This window comes from Taudactylus pleione, unplaced genomic scaffold (assembly GCF_031769625.1).
Source record: "Taudactylus pleione unplaced genomic scaffold, aTauple2 ptg000053l, whole genome shotgun sequence".
Classification (NCBI taxonomy): Eukaryota; Metazoa; Chordata; class Amphibia; order Anura; family Myobatrachidae; genus Taudactylus; species Taudactylus pleione.
Window position 1 is genome coordinate 40,564,516 of NW_028284455.1, and position 21,884 is coordinate 40,586,399.

The 21,884-nt window shown below is 43.2% G+C and overlaps 1 protein-coding gene across 1 annotated transcript in view; it reads left to right on the plus strand.

The window, feature by feature from the left end:
* Window positions 1–20,498, plus strand: part of ACAD11 (acyl-CoA dehydrogenase family member 11) — a 190,789-nt gene extending 170,291 nt beyond the window's left edge. The window contains exons 16-20 of the mRNA XM_088462815.1: window positions 4,388–4,459; window positions 11,919–12,073; window positions 13,048–13,164; window positions 17,928–18,037; window positions 20,084–20,498. Of these exons, the coding sequence (XP_088318941.1) occupies window positions 4,388–4,459; window positions 11,919–12,073; window positions 13,048–13,164; window positions 17,928–18,037; window positions 20,084–20,195 (566 nt within the window). The 3' untranslated portion in view covers window positions 20,196–20,498. The remainder of the gene's footprint in view (window positions 1–4,387; window positions 4,460–11,918; window positions 12,074–13,047; window positions 13,165–17,927; window positions 18,038–20,083) is intronic.
* The last annotated feature ends 1,386 nt before the right edge of the window (window positions 20,499–21,884 follow it).

A 21,884-nucleotide genomic window follows, 5' to 3' on the forward strand; every position in this document is an offset into this window, starting at 1 on the left:
GGGCTTTGTAGGCGAATGTAAGAACCTTGAATTGGCATCTGAAGGGGAAGGGGAGCCAGTGTAGGGCTTGAAGGAGAGGGGAAGCAGATGTAGAACGTCTGGAGAGGAAGATGAGCCGAGCAGCAGCATTAAGAACCGATTGTAGTGGAGAGAGGTGAGAGACTGGGAGGCCAGCTAGGAGAAGGTTACAGTAGTCCAATCTGGATATGACCAGTGAGTGGATGAGGGTTTTAGTGGCATCCTGGGTGAGGAAGGGTCTAATCCTGGAGATATTTTTTAGGTGAAAACGGCAGGACTGCGAGAGGTGCTGAATGTGCGGTTTAAACGAGAGGGAGGAGTCTAGGATAACTCCAAGACAGCGCACTTTGGGGCTAGAGGAGATAGTTGTGCCATCAATAGATAACGAAATTGTGGAAAGTGATGTAGTGGAAGAGGGTGGGAAGATGATCAGCTCAGTCTTAGACATGTTAAGTTTGAGAAAGCGCTGGGACATCCACAAAGAGACAGCAGAGAGACAGTTGGAGATACGGTTAAGGAGCTCAGGGGTGAGCTCAGGGGTGGAAAGGTAAATTTGAGTATCATCTGCATAGAGATGATATTGGAGGTCAAAGGAGTTAATGAGTTCACCCAAAGAGGATGTATATAGGGAGAAAAGGAGAGGTCCAAGAACAGAACCTTGGGGAACTCCTACCTTTAGTGGAAGTGGAGGGGAAGAGGAGTCATGAGAGGACACAGTGAAGGAACGATCAGAGAGGTAGGAGGAAAGCCAGGAGAGGGCAGTGTCATGTAGACCGAGAGAGTAAAGGATTTGCAGGAGGAGAGGGTGGTCTACAGTGTCAAATGCAGCAGAGAGGTCAAGGAGAATGAGCAGAGAGTAGTGGCCCTTGGATTTGGCAGCAAGGAGGTCGTTGCTGCCTTTCGTGAGGGCAGTTTCAGTGGAGTGGAGAGATCGGAAGCCAGATTGAAATGAGTCAAGGAGGGAGTGGGAAGAAAGAAAGGTGGTAAGGCGGTTGTAGACAATACGCTCAAGGAGTTTGGAAGCAAAAGGGAGAAGTGAGATGGGTCGATAGTTGAAAAGTATGTTAGGATCAAGGGTAGGTTTTTTAAGAATGGGGGAGACAAGAGCATGTTTGAATGCAGAAGGGACAGTGCCAGATGATAGGGAGAGATTAAGGAGGTGAGCCAGATGGGAACAGGCAGAAGGAGACAGGTGGGAGAGGAGACGGGAAGGGATAGGGTCAAGAGTGGAGGTGGAAGGGGGGGAGGACCGGATGAGGGCCATGACTTCCTCTCCAGAAGCAGGGAAGAAGGATGTCAGAGTTGGTGAAACAGAAGGGGAGGGGTGGTAAGGGCAAGGAGGGGGAGGAGTGCTGAGGGTCTGATGGGATATGATGTCCTCACGTATGGAGTCAATTTTAGATGTAAAGTAGGTGGCAAAGTCGAGGGCAGAGAGCGAGGAGGGAAGGCAAGGAGGGGAAGGGCAGAGTAGGGAGTTGAAAGTGGCAAAGAGACGCCGGGGGTTTGAGGACTGGGAGGAGATGAGGTTCTTGAAATATGTTTGTTTGAGAGACAAGGCAGCACTGTAGGAAGAGAGAATAAATTTGAAATGGAGGAAGTCAGCCTTAGAGCGTGACTTTCTCCACTGACGCTCTGCAATTCTTGAACACTTTTGTAGGTATCTGGTGCATTTGGAATGCCAGGGTTGTGGTGTGAATCTGCGAGGGTGAGTGGTTATTGCTGGAGCAACAGAATCAAGAGCAGAAGTAAGGGAGGAATTGTACAAGGAAGTAGCTTGTTCAGGACAGGAGAGAGAAATGATAGGGGAGAGAAGAGAGTCCAGCAGGGAGGAAAAGGCAACAGTGTCAATAGCCTCAATATTACGCTTAGTAATTGTAGCTTTAGGAGTTAGAGGAGGGGAAGGAGAGAGGGATAGGTTAAAAGAGAGAAGGTGATGGTCAGAGAGGGGGAATGGGCAATTGGAGTAATCAGAAATATCACAACGGTGCGTAAAGACCAGGTCAAGTGAGTGCCCACTCAAATGGGAGGGTGAGGAGGTCCATTGGGCGAGACCAAATGAAGAGGTGAGGGTAAGGAGTTTAGCTGCAGAGGATTCTGTGGGAATGTCAATAGGAATATTAAAATCACCTAGGATAATGGAGGGAAGGTCTGAGGAGAGAAAGTGAGGGAGCCAGGAAGCGAAGTTGTCAAGGAATTTGGAGGGAGAGCCAGGGGGACGGTAAATGACAGCTACTCAGGTTTACTGGTTGGAAGAGGCGTATAGCATGAACCTCAAATGTGGGGAATGTAAGGGATGGTTCAGAGGGTATTAGCTGGTAGGAGTAACTGGTGGCTAGAAGGACCCCAACACCACCACCATGGCGACCCCCAGGCCGGGGGGTGTGGGAGAAGGCAGGGGCCCCCAGAGGATAGAGCAGCAGGAGAAGTGGTGTCATATCTCAAGTATACAAAGCTATGTGACATATGAAGATATATTACCTCCACACTCATACATGAAATGATTTGTCAGCAGTATCTATATAATAATCAGCTAAGGTACTGTATGTGGCGTCTGAAACATGTGCATGTCCCCTGTCCAATGGCTCCTACTGCAGTAAGCGAGAGAACAAACCAGGACGGAGGGCAACTCTGTGCCGCCGAGAACGAATAAGTAGACAGTGATAAGTATACAGTGGAAGGGATATGCATACAGGATGACACAGAACTGAAGGGTGCCATCCCTACAGCTCTCACTGGCCTGCTAGTGATGAGATAGAATGAGACTCCACCTCTCAGCTCACATGTACTGAAGTACGGAGCAGTGAATGATAAAATAACTAACAACATGCCCAATCCCATTTCCTCTTGCAGCTCACCCCGGTCCCTTGCCAACAGAGCATGGAGGAGAGGAGCTGGTGTTTGGGTATTAAGAACCCTGGCTCAGTGCACACCAATCCCTCCTTCCCTCACAGGTCACCAGAGCATGGAGGGGGAGCTTTCAATTGGGGTTCAGGTAACAGCACAGACTCCTGGTATGGTGGACAATGTACAGCGATCCCTTCTACAGGTCGGGTACCAGGGTGTCTTTCCCTGAATTCATGGCAAACCTATGAAGCAACAGGACTGGAGCAGCTTGCACCCCTAGACACAGGCCATGTATAGCTCCAGGCATGGGTTGGAAGCAGCCTCCCTTAATATCCACAGTTCTCTCTTTATGCTACTCAGATCAGCGATTGTGCAGCAATGTGGCTAAGGACAATTAGATTCCTAGGGAGATATATATATATATATATATATATATACTAAAGTGCATTTTTTTTGGGAATTAGAAGTGGAGATGTTACCCATAGCATCCAATCAGATTCTAGCTATTATCATCTATAAGGTGCTAGATAAATGTTAAGTAGAATCTGAGTAGTTGCTATGGGCAACATCACCAATTCTAAAAACCTGCACTTTAGTAAATTTACCCTCTAAAGTTAATTTAATGAATTAAACTGAAATAGATGAACATACTCCTGGTTATGCCTATCAGTTGACAATAATGTTGTTAAAATGAGTACAGGGGGTTTATTGGTTGTGTTTCCTTTTCAGATTTGGATAGCTGAGGAACAGGAAAAATGTAAACACTATATTACCTTTTTTCCATAGAACTGTAGGGCAATCTGTCACTGTGGTTTGTGGGATGTACACCAGTGGAATTGGAAACAGTGGAAGTGTGAAAAGAGATGAAGCGATTGTGAGAGAGGAATGAAAGAAAGAGAGAGAAATCAGGGGAACAAAGAGAGGGGGAGAGAATAAAGGGAGAGTGAGAAAAGAAAGTGGGGGTTAGAGGGAGATGTGCGGAAGATAGAGACAGGAGGAGAAAAGGGAGAGAACGAGAGATGGAAAATAAGGGAAAAGAGAGACACAACGCTGCTGGGGGAAAATAGGGAGACGGAATAAGAAAGGGGGACAGAGAGACTGATGGGAGGAAAAGTAAGATGGGAACGTGGGGAGACAGACAATAAGCCCAGCAGCAAAAGTTTCTGGCGCTCATGCTCATCACATTTTGTATGCATTGTGCATCCTCGTGACCCGACTAATGACAGGTCCAGAATATATGTGTATCTATATTAGGGAAGAACAAAACATTTCAGTGTGGTTGCAGAATGTTAAATGTATCCCTCAGAAAGAAATCACAGATTCAGACAAGGACTGGAGAATTATCATTAACAAAATTACTAATTTGCTGCATTTGAAATCCTGCTAAATAAGACAATCTGACCCATACCAGTGCCATGCCTGTTCTAATACAAATCCAAGGTGAATACGAATTTATTGTTTCATATTCAATTGTCCTTTTAAATCTGTTATTTTTTATAGTTATAACAGGCTTTTATATTCTCAGATGCTCATCACGGAGGACATTTTGAAGTACACTTCAACAGCGTGAGAGTTCCCATCTCCAACCTTATTCTGGGTAAGACTGTCTAGCCATTACATTATACAAAAAAACATTGCTGGGGGGAGATGTATTAAGCCTTGGAGAGAGCGATAAAGTGGAGAGAGATAAAAGGGGAGATTTATTAAAGTTTGGAGAGAGATAAAGTACCAACCAATCAGCTCCTGTCGTTTTCAAACACAGCTTGTATAATGACTGTTAGGAACTGATTGGTTGGTACTTTATCTCTCTCCAAAGCTTGATACTTCCTCCCCCTTAGTCAGATAAGTGGCCTGTTTTCCTATTATGCCTTTTCAGTGTAATTATGGGTCTGTTCTCAGTGAAATGTTTGCTTTTCATAACACCATAGTACTGTACTTAAAAGCAATCTAAATTGACGAGTCAGCCAAGGCCTTTTTATAACATTTTGGCTGTGAGTCGATGGAAAGTGTAACAATTGTGTCTGGAAAATCCCATATCACAAACCACAGAGAAAACACGGATGCGGCTGTAAAGTGATGAAATTTAACATTATATCTGATGATAGTGTGGGAAGCTGCGGAATCTTTGTGGCGCCATATAACTAAATGATAATAAGAAGGAAGCATGGCAATACATTTTAGTCACTTTTCAGTTGGTAGGATTTGAAAAAATGTTTTAGACATGAAATTTAATAGGGGACATTTATTAAAACTGGTGCACCACATAATTAGATCAGATACATTTTTTTTTTTTGAGAGGGGGAAAATATATAACAGCTCCCACAGACTTGTCACTTTTTTCTGACTCCTTCTCCAACCCCTTGCCATATGTGTACTGACATTCAGGGGTATATTTACTAAGAATCGTGTCTGGCCGAGACTGCATTCCCATGAGAGTTTCCCCTGATTTACTAAGGGCAAATACAGGTATAAGAACTCAATTCTATCTGCAAAACACGCCGAACACACAAATAAGTCAATACACCATTGAACCAACTTGCCAGTATTTTCCATAGACCGGAATACAGCGCTGGGATTTACCAGGAATCATTTCCAAACACGATTGTATATGTAGCAAACTGGGGCCAAAATAGAAGTTTGAAATACACCACCTCAGCAGCGTGTTCATAAGCACTGCACAGATCAGTGTTATCTGTGCAGGCTTCTGTGTGCTATAAGTTAAAGAAAGTGTTAAAATGTAAAAAAAAATGTTGTGGTGTTCCCCCCCCCAAAAAAAAGCATACCCAGCTCTGAACCTCTGAGCTCATTCTGGTACAGGAAAAATGTGGTACAAACGGACATGGAGTTCCTCCTTTTTTCCTATAGCCAGCACCAGGCTTAACCAGCCTGGGTGGTAATGCCTCAGCAGGATGACACACAGAGTGGAGTCCTCCCGTCAAAGCATTCTCCAGTCCCAAACGGGTCCGCCCAGGCTGGAAATCCCCCCAAAAATGGGGTCCACCATCCTGAGGATCAACCGGCTCTTTCCTGCACCCCTGGTGGCAGTGGGTGCAGAGGTAATGGGTTAAATATAGTACTAATATTGTTCACAGTGGGACTACAGGTTCCAGCAAGCCTGCCGTATGGCACTGGTAGAACCACAAGTGCCAGCAGGCCGCTGGCACCAGTACCACCCCTGTGAAGAAAATATAAAAAAAGACATGACACACACACCACATTTTTTAACACTTTATTACACATTCACTCACTCCATAACCTGCACTCACACTACATACTCCCTGCCACTGGATAGTCCTCTTGTCCATGTAGAATTTGGTGTTCTTAAAAATACAAACTGATTACCTGATCCCAGCATACACAGAAGTGGTATATATACATTGCTGTATATACACCACTTCCCTGGAGTCTGACATAACCCACATGGGTTCCTGCATCTTAGTTATGATTAGCTAAGAGTCACACCACTCTTAGCAAATCAGTGGCCGCAGTCATATGTGAGTTTGTGTGAGTGAATGAACTGGTCAGCCCATATGTACACTGCTTCTGTGTCCGCTGTGATCGGGTAATTGGTATGTAATTTTAAGAAGACCTGTAGTGTAGTGTGAGTGTAGGTTAGTGAGTGAATGTGTAATAAAATGTTAAAACACATGAATGTGTGTGTGATGTCTTTTTTTATATTTTCTTCACAGTGGAGGTACAGATATCAGCTGCCTGCTGGCACTTGTGGTTCTACAAGTTCCACAGGGCAGGCTTGCTGGCACCTGTAGTCCCACTGTGAAGAACAATATTAGTACTATATTTAACTCATTACCCTGCACCCACCACCACCACCAGGTGTGCGGGAAAGAGCCAGTTGATTCTTGGGAGGGCAGACACCATTTTTTGGGGGAGTCCCCACTTTCCGAGGATTGCCAGCCCTGAGCTGACCAACTCAGTTTGAGACTGGAGAATGCTTTGGCAGGAGGACCCCACGCTGTTTGTCATTTTGCTGTGGCATTACCACCACAGCTGGTAAAGCACGATGCTGGCTATAGCAAAATAAGGGGAACCTCACGTCCGTTTTCCCCCTAATTTTCCTGTACCAGAATGGGCTCAGAGGTCCAGGGCTGGTTATGCATTTTTTTGGGGGGGACCCCATGACGTTTTTTGTTTTACATTGTAACACTTTTTAAACCTATAGCACATAGAAGCCTTCACGTGTCCCAGCGATGCATAGTGAGTTTTAAACTCAGCTAGACATGATTCTTAGGGGTCAGTCCTATTCCACGCGATGTACTCTCTGGTGTGAGTCATTGTGACAATGGCCGCACTCTACGGCAACCCAGATTCGCCTCAAAGTGCTCGCAGCCCCATAGGGCTCAGAGCAAAATTAAGTGAATTTGGCTTGGAGCAGGCCGCGAAGGGTGCAAGGTGCCGGTCCGTTGCCGGCATTTTAATGCCGTTGCAACGGCAACTCGCACCCTTTGCATGGAATAAGATTGACCCCTTAGTAAATATACCCCTAACTATCCATACCATGTCACTTTATTTTCAGCAGCATGTGGTAAAATTAACCAGTAGCAAACGCAGGATTTCTAGAGGGGGGTTTCAAAATGCCTGATTTTAGAGTGAGTGTAGCCAGTCCATGAAGAGGGTATAATTAGCATTTAACCAGCTTTAATATGCGTCATACAAAGTATATTGTGTGTCATAATTCCAACATATAGAGGACCAGCAATCACAGTATAAGCCATTAAATGCAGCAAGGCCATCCTGCCTGAGCTGAATGTTTTTATTTTAAATGTAGGCACCATTCCAGAGCATTAGAGCAAGTCCGGGAGTCTGGAGGAGCAGCAGAATAATCTAGCACTGCCCTGGACATATATGTACATATTGGGCTCTATAGCAGCACATCCCTAATGCTGGGCATACACGGCCAGATAAAATGTCTGTCAGACTGACAGACACTTTATCTGGCAGCCTGCCAGCCGCAGATGTCGCCGGCATACACTGTGAGATTTCTCTCACAGTGTATCAGCCCGACATCCATGCTCCGCCCCCGGGGGAGGAGACATTTCCCTGTTCTTTCCGTAGGAAGGAACACAGGAAATGTCTGTCTGTCGGCCGCGGCTGGGCATACACTGCCCGATACGGCCGACAGTTTACCGGGAAATATCACATCGGACGGGCATGCCGGACAATCCGGCATGCCCGACCGAGCAATATTTAACCCTCGTTCGCCCCCCCACACGCTACAATTATCGGGGCGATCCGCCAATATCAGGCAGATCGCCCCGATAATTGTAGCGTGTATGGCCAGCATAACAGTGAATGTTTTTCAGATCTCCTAGTTGGTGCACAGGTTATTTATTACTGACTGATACATGTTAAAAGATCCACAGGTGGTGCTAATTATTTCATTTGTGATACTGTGAAGAACATGCAGCACTAGTAAAATGACCTTACTATTTCTATTGTGGTCATGGTGTGGGCTGGGGAGGGGGGTTTCCAGGCAGACGGAAACCCCCCCTGCGTTTGCCTATGGTGGAAAAAAAAGTACATATACAGTTATAAATGTGCTGCATGTTGTGTGCGGAAGTGTTTGGCATCTGTTTTTGGGCTCTGTAAATTTAATAAATGTCCCCTTTTTCAGACTGAAATATTTGTATATCCAACTAATCAGTTTAAGAGTTGTTGTTAAAATAATTAAATTTTATAGTTATCATACATCATATACACAAGTGAACTACATTATACCCTGTCTCCCTGTCATGTTTGTACATGCAGTTACAGAATGTATTACATTTTCAATTCCCTGCCCTGTCAGTACGACATTTCTTTCAATTTCGTTTATAATCTTGTTTTGATCAAATCTAAACGGATTTGCAAATGGAACACCCTTGAGTGCCCTCCAGCAGTATCACTAAAACACCGCAGACAGCTGTATCCTGTGTAAATACACTAGAAGTGGGTGGTAGTCATTACTTTTGTGTTTATTATTCCTATTATAACCTCTAAGTTATTTAGTTTCTACATTGTTTAAGATGTGTTTAATCATTTTACATTCAAACTTTATCTGCTTTTTTTTTATTATTTTTGTTGACCGGATATTCCTTCTTAATAAAAATAAATACAAAGAAACCTTTTGTAATTTATAATCTAATTCATCAAAGACCATAACATAGATTATTTATATTTTTTTAGTTGACACACTATATATTTCGGAGGTGGTGGCACATTTGTCCTGTAATAGTGTTTGCTTGCTTGTGATTTGCTCACATTGCTCATGAAGGAAGTACAAGGATTTGTTATCACAATACGTCTGTAAAATAAATAGACATTTGTGCACTGATTTGTATATATTTTATTTGCTTTATAAGTTATATCTTTTTGTACAGTTTGAGTGGCTGCACATCATCTACGCAGGTTGGGTATGAGTTGCCGGCAGTTGGGATCCCGGCGGTCAGAATCCCGACGCTGGGATCCCAACAGGGTTAACATACTGACATTTGTTGGTTGGTATGCTAACCCTCCCCTTCTCCCTACCCTAACCCTCTGTTCCTGGTGCCTAACCCTAACCTCCCCCCTAGTGCCTGAACCTAACCCCCCCTCCCCACACCATAAACCTAACCCTCCCCCCTTACTGCCTAACCCTCCTCCTAATGCCTAACTCCACACCCTAACCCTCCCCCTAACCCCCGATACTTACCTTCGGGATGCAGACGGTCGGTATTCTGGAGCCGGGATCCCGTTGCGGTGCCATTATTTAGACTGTTGCATCCCATCAGCCAGGATGCTGACTACATTCCCATCTACGCCTTGAAAACCTATCCATTTTTAATTGTATTGCTCACATTGCTGATGGGTCTTTGATCTGTAAGTCACATACAGTAATTCTATGCTGATTTCATCTTTGATCCTCTATATGATGACAAGTGTACTTAGCAAGAGTTTGAGGACACTCCCTTTTACAGTTTGACTTCAGTATGCATCAGCTTTCTGTATAACCTCATACTTCTTTTTATCTCTTCTCAGGAAATATTGCAGCAGAATTCACAAACCTTATATGTGATTATTTTGTTCTATCTGTCATTAGCTTGCCTTCGTTTGAGATGGTTTTATCTCTTATTTACTCTCTTTTCATGAAATATCTTATCTCAAGTGTCCACAATTTTCCATACCTCTGTCCTTTTAACTTGTGAGTCATGGGGCTGAGATGAGAATGTGTGTAAGTGATTCATTGGCAGAGTGGAGTAACTTGGAAGGAGTACAGAAGAGGTGGGAAAAATTAAAAAGTGCATTACTAAAAGCAACATACTTAGTATTAGAAGTGTTAAGAAAATCACAAGGAAAAGGAAGTCAGTGTGGTTTACAAAAGAAGTATCAACTAGTGTACATTTATAGAGGAGAAGGTCCTGACAGAAATCTCAGAACTGGAAGTTTAGAAATCAATGGGGCCAGATGGGATGCATCCAAGAATACTAAAATATCTTAAAGAGGTTCTGGTAACACCATTAACAGAATTGTTCAACCAGTCACTAGCTACAAGGATAATTCCAGAGGACTGTCAAAAAGGCAAATGTAGTCCCACTGCACAAACGTATGGAAGGAAGAGGCAAGCAACTACTGACCAGAGAGCCTTACATCTGTAGCAGGGAATTTAATGGAATCACTATTAAAAGAAAGAGTTGTAGATTATCTCCAATCCAGTAACGTATAAAATCACAAACAGCATGGATTTACTGGGGGGAGATCATGTCAAACACATTGTATTCACTTTTCAACTGGGTGACTAAAGTAATAGATGAAGGGGGGTGTGTATATGTAGCCTGTCTAGACATTACAATCTCCCACATCGCAGACTTCCAAATAAACTTGAAAGCCGGGGTTGGATTCTAAAATGGTTGAATGGATGAGATCTTAGTTGCAGAATAGGAAACAGAGTTGTAAAAAATTGAGTGGATTCACAGGAGGGAAAGGTTACAATTGGTATAGCCCAAGGATCTGTACTTGAACCAGTGCTTTTTAATATCTTTGTTGGTGACATTGCAAATGGTATCAAAGGGAAAGCATGTCTTTTGCAGATGACACAAAGGTATGCAACATTGAAGTCTCAAAAGGGGGGGTAAAAGAAATGATTGATGATATTGGTAGACTGGATGAATAGTGAAGAATGTAGCAACTACAGGTTAATGCCAAAAACTGCAAAATTATGCACTTGGGTCTCCAAAACCCAAAGGCTAAGTATTAAGGGCACCATAATGGAAACTACTGAGGGGAAAAGGGATCTAGGAGTCACTATTTCGGGTGACTTAAAGGCAGGTAAGCAATGTGAAAGGCAAGTCAGATGCTTGGTTGCATAGGGAGAGGAATCAGTAACAGAAAAAAAGAAGTTATAATGCCACTGTATACAGTAGGTCATTGATACGGCCTCATCTAAAATACTGTGTTCAGTTCTGGAGGCCATATATCCAGAAGGATGTAAATACCTTAGAGACTGTACAAAAAAGGGCAACTAAAATGGTGCTTGGCCTACATCACAAAATGTACCTGGAAATGCTAAAAGGTCTTAATATGTATAGTTTGGAGCAGAGAAGGGAATGGGGGGACATGATAGAAACTTTTAAATATATCAAGGGTTTTAATAAGGTACAGGAGGGAAACATTCTTCAAAGCAAGATAAGTATTAGAGCACGAGAACATGCACTGAAACTGGAGGGAGGTTCAAGAGAAAAATTAAGGAAACATGACTTTACATATAGTGTAGTGGATAAGTGGAATAGTCTCCCACCAGAGGTGGTGGAGGCTAAGACAGAAGAGCAATTTAAACATGCTTGGGACAGACATAAGGCTATCCTTACAAAGAACTAAGGATTGTTGCGGTTACCATAAGGGTAAAAAAAAGGGGCAGACTAGATGAGCCAAGTGGTTCTTATCTGCCATCAAATTCTATGTTTCTCTGTAACTACTCCACTAGTGTTTATTTAGACTCAACTATTTATGCCACTGTTAAAATGGTTTTACCACCAAATAACAATACTTTAATGTTTCTGCTGTAATTGTCTTCCTTTACTCAGGTGAGGGTCGTGGTTTTGAGATTGCTCAGGGCCGTCTTGGTCCTGGACGTATACATCACTGTATGAGGACCATTGGAGCAGCGGAGGCTGCTCTTCAGCTAATGTGCACAAGAGCTGCCCAGAGGAAGACTTTTGGAAAAAAGCTTTATCACCATGTAAGCACAGGGGCTAGCATAATTCTGTGGGACACAGTAACTGACAGCATTATTTGGGGTTATAGAAGATAATATCTTAATATAGGGTGTAATGATAGTCATAATGTGTCACTTGTGGGACGTAGTGCCATTATTGTTGGGCGCTGATGCAGTACATCCATGTGATGGTCAGTGAAACTGTGAGTCATAATGACTAGTATAATTATTTGGGGCAGAGTTACTGGCATTCTTTGGGGTGTTGTGGCATAATTTGTGGGCACAGGAACTGGTGATATCTGAGGCTACACTGACATCCTGAGGTTACAATGATTGACACAATCATGTGAGGGCATAGTCTCTGGAATATCTATATGTGAAAGATACTTGTACCTTCCCCACTGCTATTATAGTCAGTAAAAGGGCACTGTGGGGATCAGAGGGTCAGGCCTCACATCTGCAGTCGTGTTTAATATCCCATTTGTTGGTAATCCATTGCTCTAACTTGTGTTGCAATAGAGAAATCTCTTGCCAGGGTTGGGGCCTATATCTCTGACAGCATCCACACCACATTGCACACCATTAGAAAAGTCCATTGCTTATGTGTCCACTAAACATAGTGGCTAACTATTTCACTGTAGCAAGGAATATATTTTGTTAAAGAAGAAATTCACTACATGGCAACATTAAGGCTTTAGTGAAGCCTTTCCTAATAGTAGTGTGTTTCCCTGGAACAACTTTTTTCTAAACAGGATGGAGTGCACAATTTCTCATAAATCTTATTTCTCTTCAGGAGACCTGCAGGTAAACATATGGCTCCGCATGATAAAAGAAGCAAAACAAAAGCCTTACTGGATGGCTCATTTCCTGTTATATGTCAGGGGAATAAGCAAACACACTAATTATATGATGATTTTAGTAAATTACTGTCATAGGATTACAGGAAGTCCTTACAATGTCTATAAACAAATGTGGTGTCCCTGTTTTTCTTCACACAGGAAGTGGTGGCTCACTGGATAGCAGAAAGCCGCATTGCTATTGATCAGGCAAGATTGCTCACGCTGAAAGCTGCAAAAGTCATAGACACAGTCGGTAGTGCACAGGCTCGGAAAGAGGTACAGACAACAAGATAAGCATTTGAAATCTTATTCAGGAATTTCATAAACTGTTCAGCGTTATTTTCTGGCATATTAATCTGAAAGATGCCAAAGATCTGATATGTAATATCTCCTACATCTGTTAAATACTAGGATGAAAATGAATGGCTCTGACTAAAAAGGACACACAGTTTACTCATATCAATCTGTTCTAAAAGGGCTTCTAACACTGTAAACTTTTATATATAAAGAAATTCACCAGACAGGGAAAAGGAAAGAACAGTAACTGCCCCAGGCACCTTATCGGATTCTTCTTTCCTTCTGGGACAGTACAAAGGGGTGGGTATAATTTTAGTGCAAAACCACTCTCCAGCCCCTTCCCATCTAATTCAAATACACAGGCAAAGCTGTGTGCACTACTAAGATATGCAAACAGCTCGCGCTTCATGAACAGACCACAGTGCAGTGCACCTGCAAATTTATGCTAATGCTGCAGCCGATTTGTACAGAGACGCCCAACGGCTATGTCTCTAATCTGCAAGTTGCACCATCCATCGCACCAAGGGCGTATTTATAATGGGTGCAGGGTATGTGGTGTACATGGGCCCACACCGCACACCCTGCACCCATAAATAATTATACTTACTTTTCCGCAGTCTCCAGAGTGCTGGAGCTGCTGAGTAGCAAAACTCACAGGAAAACTGGCAATGGCCATTTTCCAGGTGACTCGCGCATGCACAGAATATGTCCCCAGGAATAAGGTACGGGTGCCTTTTTCCCGAAGAACCCATGCATTAAGCCAGAATCTACAAATCTACTTTGCTGCCAGCGAGGAGGGGGCCCAAAGAGAGGCTGCTCCTCTCTTAAAACTCTCCTGCATTGCACTATTGAACATTTGAGCAACCCTAATGTCATAGATAAAGAGTGGACATGGGCATGGCTATGGAATACAGGGGTTATGGAGCTAGGTGTTAGAGTGGCAGGCTTAAAAGAGCAGTTTTAAGGGTGCGCTTATAGGCTAGGTAAGAGTCTGAATGAGTGCAGTAGGTCTCCTCTTCTCTGCAGCTCCTCTCCGCTGTTATCTTCACATACATGACCTAATGACAGAGGCGCCCAGTGGGGAGTTCCCCAATACCCCAGTGGTCCAGAACGACATTGATAACAAGTGTTCACTAAGTTTATGTTCAGCTTTTCAGTGATCTTGCATGCTCTCTATCCAATTGAATAATTTTTATTTTGTGCTGCTGCATGATAGAGAAGCAGCACACACCTAAAGAACAGAACAGAGAGTACAGTATACTTATTTAAGCTTAAGTGCATAAGGTATATCAGTATATTTAGATTACTAATATATTTTGACATATACAATACTGTGCAAAAGTTTTAGGCATGTGTGGAAAAAATGCTGCAAAGTAAGAATGCTTTGAAAAATAGAAGTGTTATTAGTTTATTTTTATCAATTAACAAAATGAAAAGTGAATGAACAGAAGAGAAATCTAAATCAAATCAATATTTGGTGTGACCACCCTTTGCCTTCAAAACAGCATCAATTCTTATAGGTACACTTATACAAAGTCAGGGATTTTGTAGGATTATAGTCAGGTGTATGATTAAATAATCGTACCAAACAGGTGATAATGATCATCATTTTCATACGTAGGTTGAAACACAGTCATTAACTGAAATAGAAACAGTTGTGTAGGAGGCTTAAAACTGGGTGAGGAACAGCCAAACTCTGCTACAGAGGTGAGGTTGTGGAAGACAGTTTCATGTCACAGGTCATACACCATGGCAAGACTGAGCACAGCAACAAGACACAAGGTAGTTATACTACATCCGCAAGGTCTCTTCCAGGCAAAGATTTTAAAGCAGACTGGGGTTTCAAGATGTGCTGTTCAAGCTATTTGAAGAAGCACAAAGAAACGGGCAATGTTGAGGACTGTAGACACAGTCTACAGGAAACTTAGTGCATCAGATGATAGACACATCATGCTTATTTCCCTTCGAAATCGGAAGATGTCCAGCAGAGCCATCAGCTCAGAACTGGCAGAAACTAGTGGGGCCCAGGTACAACCATCTATTGTTTGGAGAAGTCTTACCAGAAGTTGTCTTTATGGAAGAATTGCAGCGAAAAAGCCATACCTTCTACGTAGAAACAAGGCCAAGCGACTCAACTATGCACGAAAACATAGGAACTGGGGTGCAGAAAAATGGCAGCCGGTGCTCTGGACTGATGAGTCAAAATGTTAAATATTTGGCTGTAGCAGAGGGCAGTTTGTTCACCGAAGGGCTGAAGATCAGTACAATAATGAGTGCCTGCAGTGAAGCATGGATGAGGTTCCTTGCAAGTTTAGGGCTGCATTTCAGCAAATGGAGTTGGGGATTTAGTCAGGATTAACGGTGTCCTCAATGCTGAGAAATACAGACAGGTACTTATCCATCATACACTACCATCAGGGAGGCGTCTGATTGGCTCAAAATTTATTCTGCAGCAGGACAACGACCCTAAACATACAGCCAATGTCATTAAGAACTATCTGCGGAGTAAAGAAGATTAAGGAGTCCTGGAAGTGATTATATGGCCCCCACAGAGCCCTGATTTCAACATCATCGAGTCTGTCTGGGGTTACATGAAGAGACAGAAGGATTTGAGCAAGCCTACATCCACTGAAGATCTGTGGTTAGTTCTCCAAGATGTTTGGAACAACCTCACTGCCGAGTTCCTTCAAAACCTGTGTGTAAAATGTACCTAGAAGAATTGATGCCGTTTGTAAGGCAAAGGGTGGTCACAGCAAATATTGATTTGGTTTAGATTTCTCTTCTGTTCACTCACTTTGCATTTTGTTAATTGATAAAAATAAGCTATTAACATTTCTATTTTTCAAAGCATTCTTAATTTGCAGCATTTTTTCCACACCTGCCTAAACCTTTTGCACAGTACTGAGGCCTTAACTTGTTTCATCCAAAAGGCCTAAAAGTTCCTTCAGAGCTATGCAGTTATACAAATGAAGTATACTCTGCACTCACAGTCACCATAGATGAACCGCAGGGATACTCCTGTAACAGCAGAATAGGACCAGTCCCATCGTTAGCTTTAAAACATAGTTCAAATAGAGCATGGCATATATATATACATTTAAGGTCATATGATAGCTACCTCAAGCTTAGCTGTGTATTAAAATCATAGGATATTAAAGATTACATGATCTGGCAAGTCCTACACTAAATGTAAATATAAATTCAACATGCTTATGGATCGCTATGTTTTTTTATCTGGTGGATTGTTATCTGCACACAGTGTAAAGGAATTTTTAAGTTTATATTTATTTTAGGACTAGTGTAGGACTGTAGAATGAATTGGTCAGCTCATCATGTATAGCAGTATGTAGGGCCAGGGCCAGACTGCCCATCTGGCAGTTCTGGCAAATGCCAGAAGGGCCTATAGCCAGATGGGCCGGTCCAGTGTTAAAACCTGGCTGAGTAGCTCTACCTTCCGGTACTCTGCTCGGCCGGAATACTGACAGATGGGGACATGCCGCAAAGCCAGGCCCCCCTGACTCGCGGTACGCCCCCGTGAGGTGAGGCCACGCCCCTTTTGCGGACCCGTGCGCAAGGGGACTGCCAGGACTGCTCATCAGCCCCAGTCCGTCCCTGTGTAGGACTAATATTCCAAGTTTTTAATACAGAGTAAAGCATGAGCAGGGTATAAGGGTTAACAATGTATGTGATGACTGCGGAGGTGCGCTTTTGTTTATTACATGTGGCCACACTCCTTTTGCACCTTAGTTTACATTTTATTTTTTTCTAATAAAGGTATTATAGAAAGGAAAAGTGGTTTCTTTGCTCGTAAAATATCTGTATCTTTGAGAGATGTACAGTATGGTGCATTATATTGGTTGCATAATGTGCAGGATGAAGTAGTAGTTATAAAAGTATAGGGCTAGGTTAAAAATGTCTGCAACTACAGTACTGTGTTAGAAACAACTATAGGGCAAAATATTACTTTGATGGTTACAAACTTGTAAAATAGACGTGGAAGTCAGATGAGACTTAAAATTCTTATGACAAAAGGTTTTTTTTGAGTTTGTCCTTTCATCCAGGTTTATTATATCATCAACAATTTACATTATGCAACGCTTTGTATAATGCACCATGTGACACAAATAGGAAGCACCTTTTTATTAGGTGCAAACAAAACACAAATCAGGTCACTGTGAAAGATGTATAGGGAAGGGTCCCAGACTGCACACCATGAATATATATAATGGGAGGTGCTACCTGTTGAGATTATTATTGCAGGCACAGAAACAGACAAATCACAGGTGCACAACTCCAAATTACTGTTTATATATAAATACATTATGCAATAAAATGTTTCAATAAATAAATAGAGGTTTTTAGAATAATCATGGCCAAGGTTATGGCCTACCCACCATATCCAGGTAATCTCTGTAGGGTAGGTCCCTAACATACTAGGGTTCAAATCCAGAGCGCAGAGCACCCCCAAACCAGAGGTTACCTGGATATGGTGGGTAGGCCTAGCACCTTGGCCATGAGTATGCTAAAAACCTCTATTTGTTTATTGCAAAATTTTATTGCATAATGTATTTATATATAATCAGTAATTTGGAGTTGTGCACCTGTGATTTGTCTGTTTCATTGTGAAAGATGCTCATTTCATCTGACAAAACATAGCTACACCAAAACATGTTCGCTGTCCTAATAAATGTTTTTATTCTATGTTATTATACTTATATAATATTGTTTTTATGTATTTGTAGATTGCAATGATAAAGGTTGTAGCTCCTAGAATGGCATGTCAGGTGGCAGACCGTGCAATCCAAGTGTTTGGAGGAGCTGGGGTTTCTCAGGATTTTCCTTTGGCATTCATGTGAGTAGTTCTCTCCGTTACTAGGGAATTGTGACATTTCATATTGGAACTTATCTACAAACAATGTGCTTCTTTAAACTACAGGCTTTTCAAAGTAAATCTGTCCCTAGCACATTTATATGTCAAAAGAGAACATATAAATAAAACACGGGCTGATTCAGATATGGGCGCAGAAGCGCCTGCAGCTGCGTCCATTGGCAGTCACTCATCTGTTACTTTATGCAAATGCAGATACAAAGTCCTTCCCTTCCCCATGCATCTGAATATGCAAGGACTGAGACACCTACTGTCAGTGTCCGTACACACAGTAATACTGATTGGTGCATTCTTAGACGCCACCATCAGTTGCACAATTGAAACTTGCACCAGCCCTATGGAAGGTGCAGGTTCTCCATCTATGTATGGGCTCCTATGTGAGCGGTCAAGCGTTTCTGTACACAGCTACTTTCACCGGCATCCCATGATATGCCAATGACATGGACCAGGTTCGTGCACTAAAACACCACCCTATCTCCTCCCAGGAAAGCACAATACATTTTCAATACACTTCTTTCTGGATGCACCTGAAATTACAACAACGGGTCTGCATGAATAATCGGGGTGCATGCGCATTAGCAAAAAGTTGATCCCTACGTCCAAAATCGGCAGTGCATACACCTCTGAATCAGGCCCACATTCTTTACATTTGCTGACTGTCTGACAAGTTTAAAGCCCCACCCCCAATTTGACCTCTTTAGCATGCTTATCAGATGGCTTAATTTGCTAATCAACCTAGCTATTATGCTAAACAGCCCCATAAGCACTGGCAAAGAGCAGTCAGCTGGCAGAGGAGGAACACCGCACATATAGCACACACCTTGTATGCTAGAGCCATATTTGCCAAGTCCACTTATAACAAGCGTAATTGGGCTTTTTTTTCCAAGTTGCTTGTTTTTTACATGTTGCTTGTTTTTGGGCTTGTTTTTTTCGTGTGTGCATTGCCAAGTCACCCCTGGAAGTAAGGTAGTGACTGAGCGAGGGGAGAAGGTTGTGTCTGGGGAATAGAGGACAATGGGCAGAGGACAGAGTGGAGTTGGAGAGGGCAGGTAAACTAAATGATGAGAATGAGGCAGGTACATGGGAGGGGGAGTTAAGATTACTGAGGCTATTATAGAGAGGGGATAATGGAATTAGACAGGTGACAGGAATGAAGGAGGTAATAAAGAGGGGTGAGAGAAATGCGTAGAGTCAGGTAAAGGAAAGGTGGGTACACACTAGACGATATGTTGCTCAATCCCGTGGATCAGGACAACATATCGTCCACATCACCCAGTGTGTACCCACTATGCGCGACCCTTTGCACTCCCGCTGCTGGTCCATTGGGATAGTTCCGTCAGTCTGCATGTAGGGCCAATGGAATGATCCAGCTGCCGACGCTGGTATAGTGGATGGAGTCGGTGCCTAACATATCGGGAGTTCGGTCACTTCATCATGCAGTATGTAGCGACCGCCCGCTATATATCGCGTGGTCGGGCGTCACATCGCTCGGCAAGTGTGTACCCAGCTGAAGACTGGCAAGGGAATGAGGTATGAAGAGAAGGAGGAGGTAAAAATATAGAGGGAGAAAAGCATCATAGGCAGATAATAAGGCTGTGCACCCACTAAAATATTTAGGTTCATGAAGAGGGGAGAGTAAGGAAGTTAGGCAGGTAGCGAGTAAGGACGAAGAGACACCCCATAAATTGGCGGCTGTGTGTTTGTTACTGTGTAGTGCAGACCGCTCTCACTGCGGTCTGCACTACACTTAAATACCCGGGGGACACTGGCGGCGGGTGCAGCCACGCTGTGGGCCCCTGCACCACAGCAGGCCCCGGTGCAAGCCACCAGCTGCAACGCTGCTAGGTCCACCACTGCTTTCTGTATGTTTCTCTTTCTCAATGGTGTATGTGGGGGTATCTTTTTAACAGACTTGAAATAGACTGTACTACAGTATGTATAATAAAGGGCATGGTCATTTGATTTAATTATGGGATTGATGAGCTTTCTATGAATACATATTTCTTGCAGGTATACAGCTGTTCGAACACTTCGTATAGCTGATGGTCCTGATGAAGTCCATCTTTCAGCCATTGCAAAAATGGAGCTTATGGAGCAAGCAAAGTTGTTGGCAAAAATATAACAGTCATAAGCTAGCCTTATCTCTCAAAAATTAATTAACTCTCATTGCGTTCTTCTATACAATTGTGTACTTACAGTAGCTTAATAAGCTCTGTTTTTCTCCAGATTTATCTACATGTATGCTTACTTACTGCACGTGCGGCCTCTACTGACTATTGTTATTTTGCCTTTTCATATGTTTTTGAAATTAAAATAAACTCTTAAAGGTAAGAATAAATGAATTAACCCTAGATACAGCACAAATTGACATCTCTAAATAAAAAAAAAATATTTCAAGATGACAGTTTTCAAAATAACAATTAAAGCGAAATAAAATACATTTCAAAGCTTATCTGTAGTTTCTATCTTCCATAAATGTTTCCGTTATTTTGTGTTAAGGTCATTAATACCTCTTTTCCACCAAAAACCCAGGTCCGACCTGGGTTTTTGGACATGGTTCCAACCCTGGTCAGACCCAGGTCAGACCCATTTACACTGCACCTTTGATCTGGGTTACTCCCAGGTCAGCCCTGTTCACACTGAACTCAGGTCTGCCCTGCTAAACTTGTCAGGTCATAAAAAGTGGGAGGTGAATGCTCCACAACCACCAATCTGCTCATTTTAGGCATGATCCAGGTCAGATAACCCGGGTTGCACTGTTTACACTGCACCATTACCTGGGTCCAACCCTGGTAGCTACCTGGGTTTGATTGCAGGGTCACTTGACCCAGGTTATTTTTCAGGGACCCTTTTACCCTGAGCTGCGACCTGGGTAGACCCAGCAAAAACCCAGGTTTTTGATCTGGTGTAAAAGGGGTATAAGTAAGGAAAAGGTAAGGAAATGGGAAGCAACTAGAATGGTAGGGAGGCATGCACTCTGATTATCTCTTAATAACATTTAGGGGCATGTTCAATTGGGCGCGAGCAGGGGCGTATTTATAATGAGTGCAGGGTGTGCGGTGCACACGGGCCAATGGGTCCAGGGGATGCATGCACCCATACTTTTCTTTATACTTACCTCTCCGATGTCCCACGGAGTAGTGCTGCATGAAATGCCTGAGAAAATGGCGCGGCATGTGCAGTAGACTCCGGGCACACTCTAGTGCCTGGAATCTACCGCTGCTGTCAATTTGCTGACGGCAGCCGAGGAGAGAGGAGTGAGCCCCAGATGGTGAGTGAACACATGCCCCCTCCTCTCTTAATACGCCCCTGGGCGCAAGGTTTAGCGAGGTAAAAAACCTTGCAACCAATTTTGGATTTCCGGGAGTATGCACGCTCTCGATACCCACGATATCCAATTTTTAAAAAGTGGATGAAAACCCTGTGACGCTTTAAAAAAGAAAAAGAAAAGATGTGTGTCCGGTGGTCTCTGCTGCTCCCGGTGGCCTCCCCTCCTAGTCATTGGGGAGGGGCCTGCTGGGAGGCTCAAGGGCTGCTGAGAGATGTAGTTCTCCCAGCGCCCATTATGGGGGAGCTTACACTCACACAGGGGAGTCACATACCCTAGGGGTCACTCACAAACACACTCAAGCACACACACTCACTCACTCATACACACTTACAAACACTGACATATTCACTGCTGCTGCAAGAGACCAGGTCCCAACGCTGGAAGAAGAAGACAGCACTTCGGAAAATGAGTAATTAAGGACTAATTAAGCTAATTGGTAACTTCCAATTCCTTAATTAGTCCTCAGGGGGGCAGGGCCGG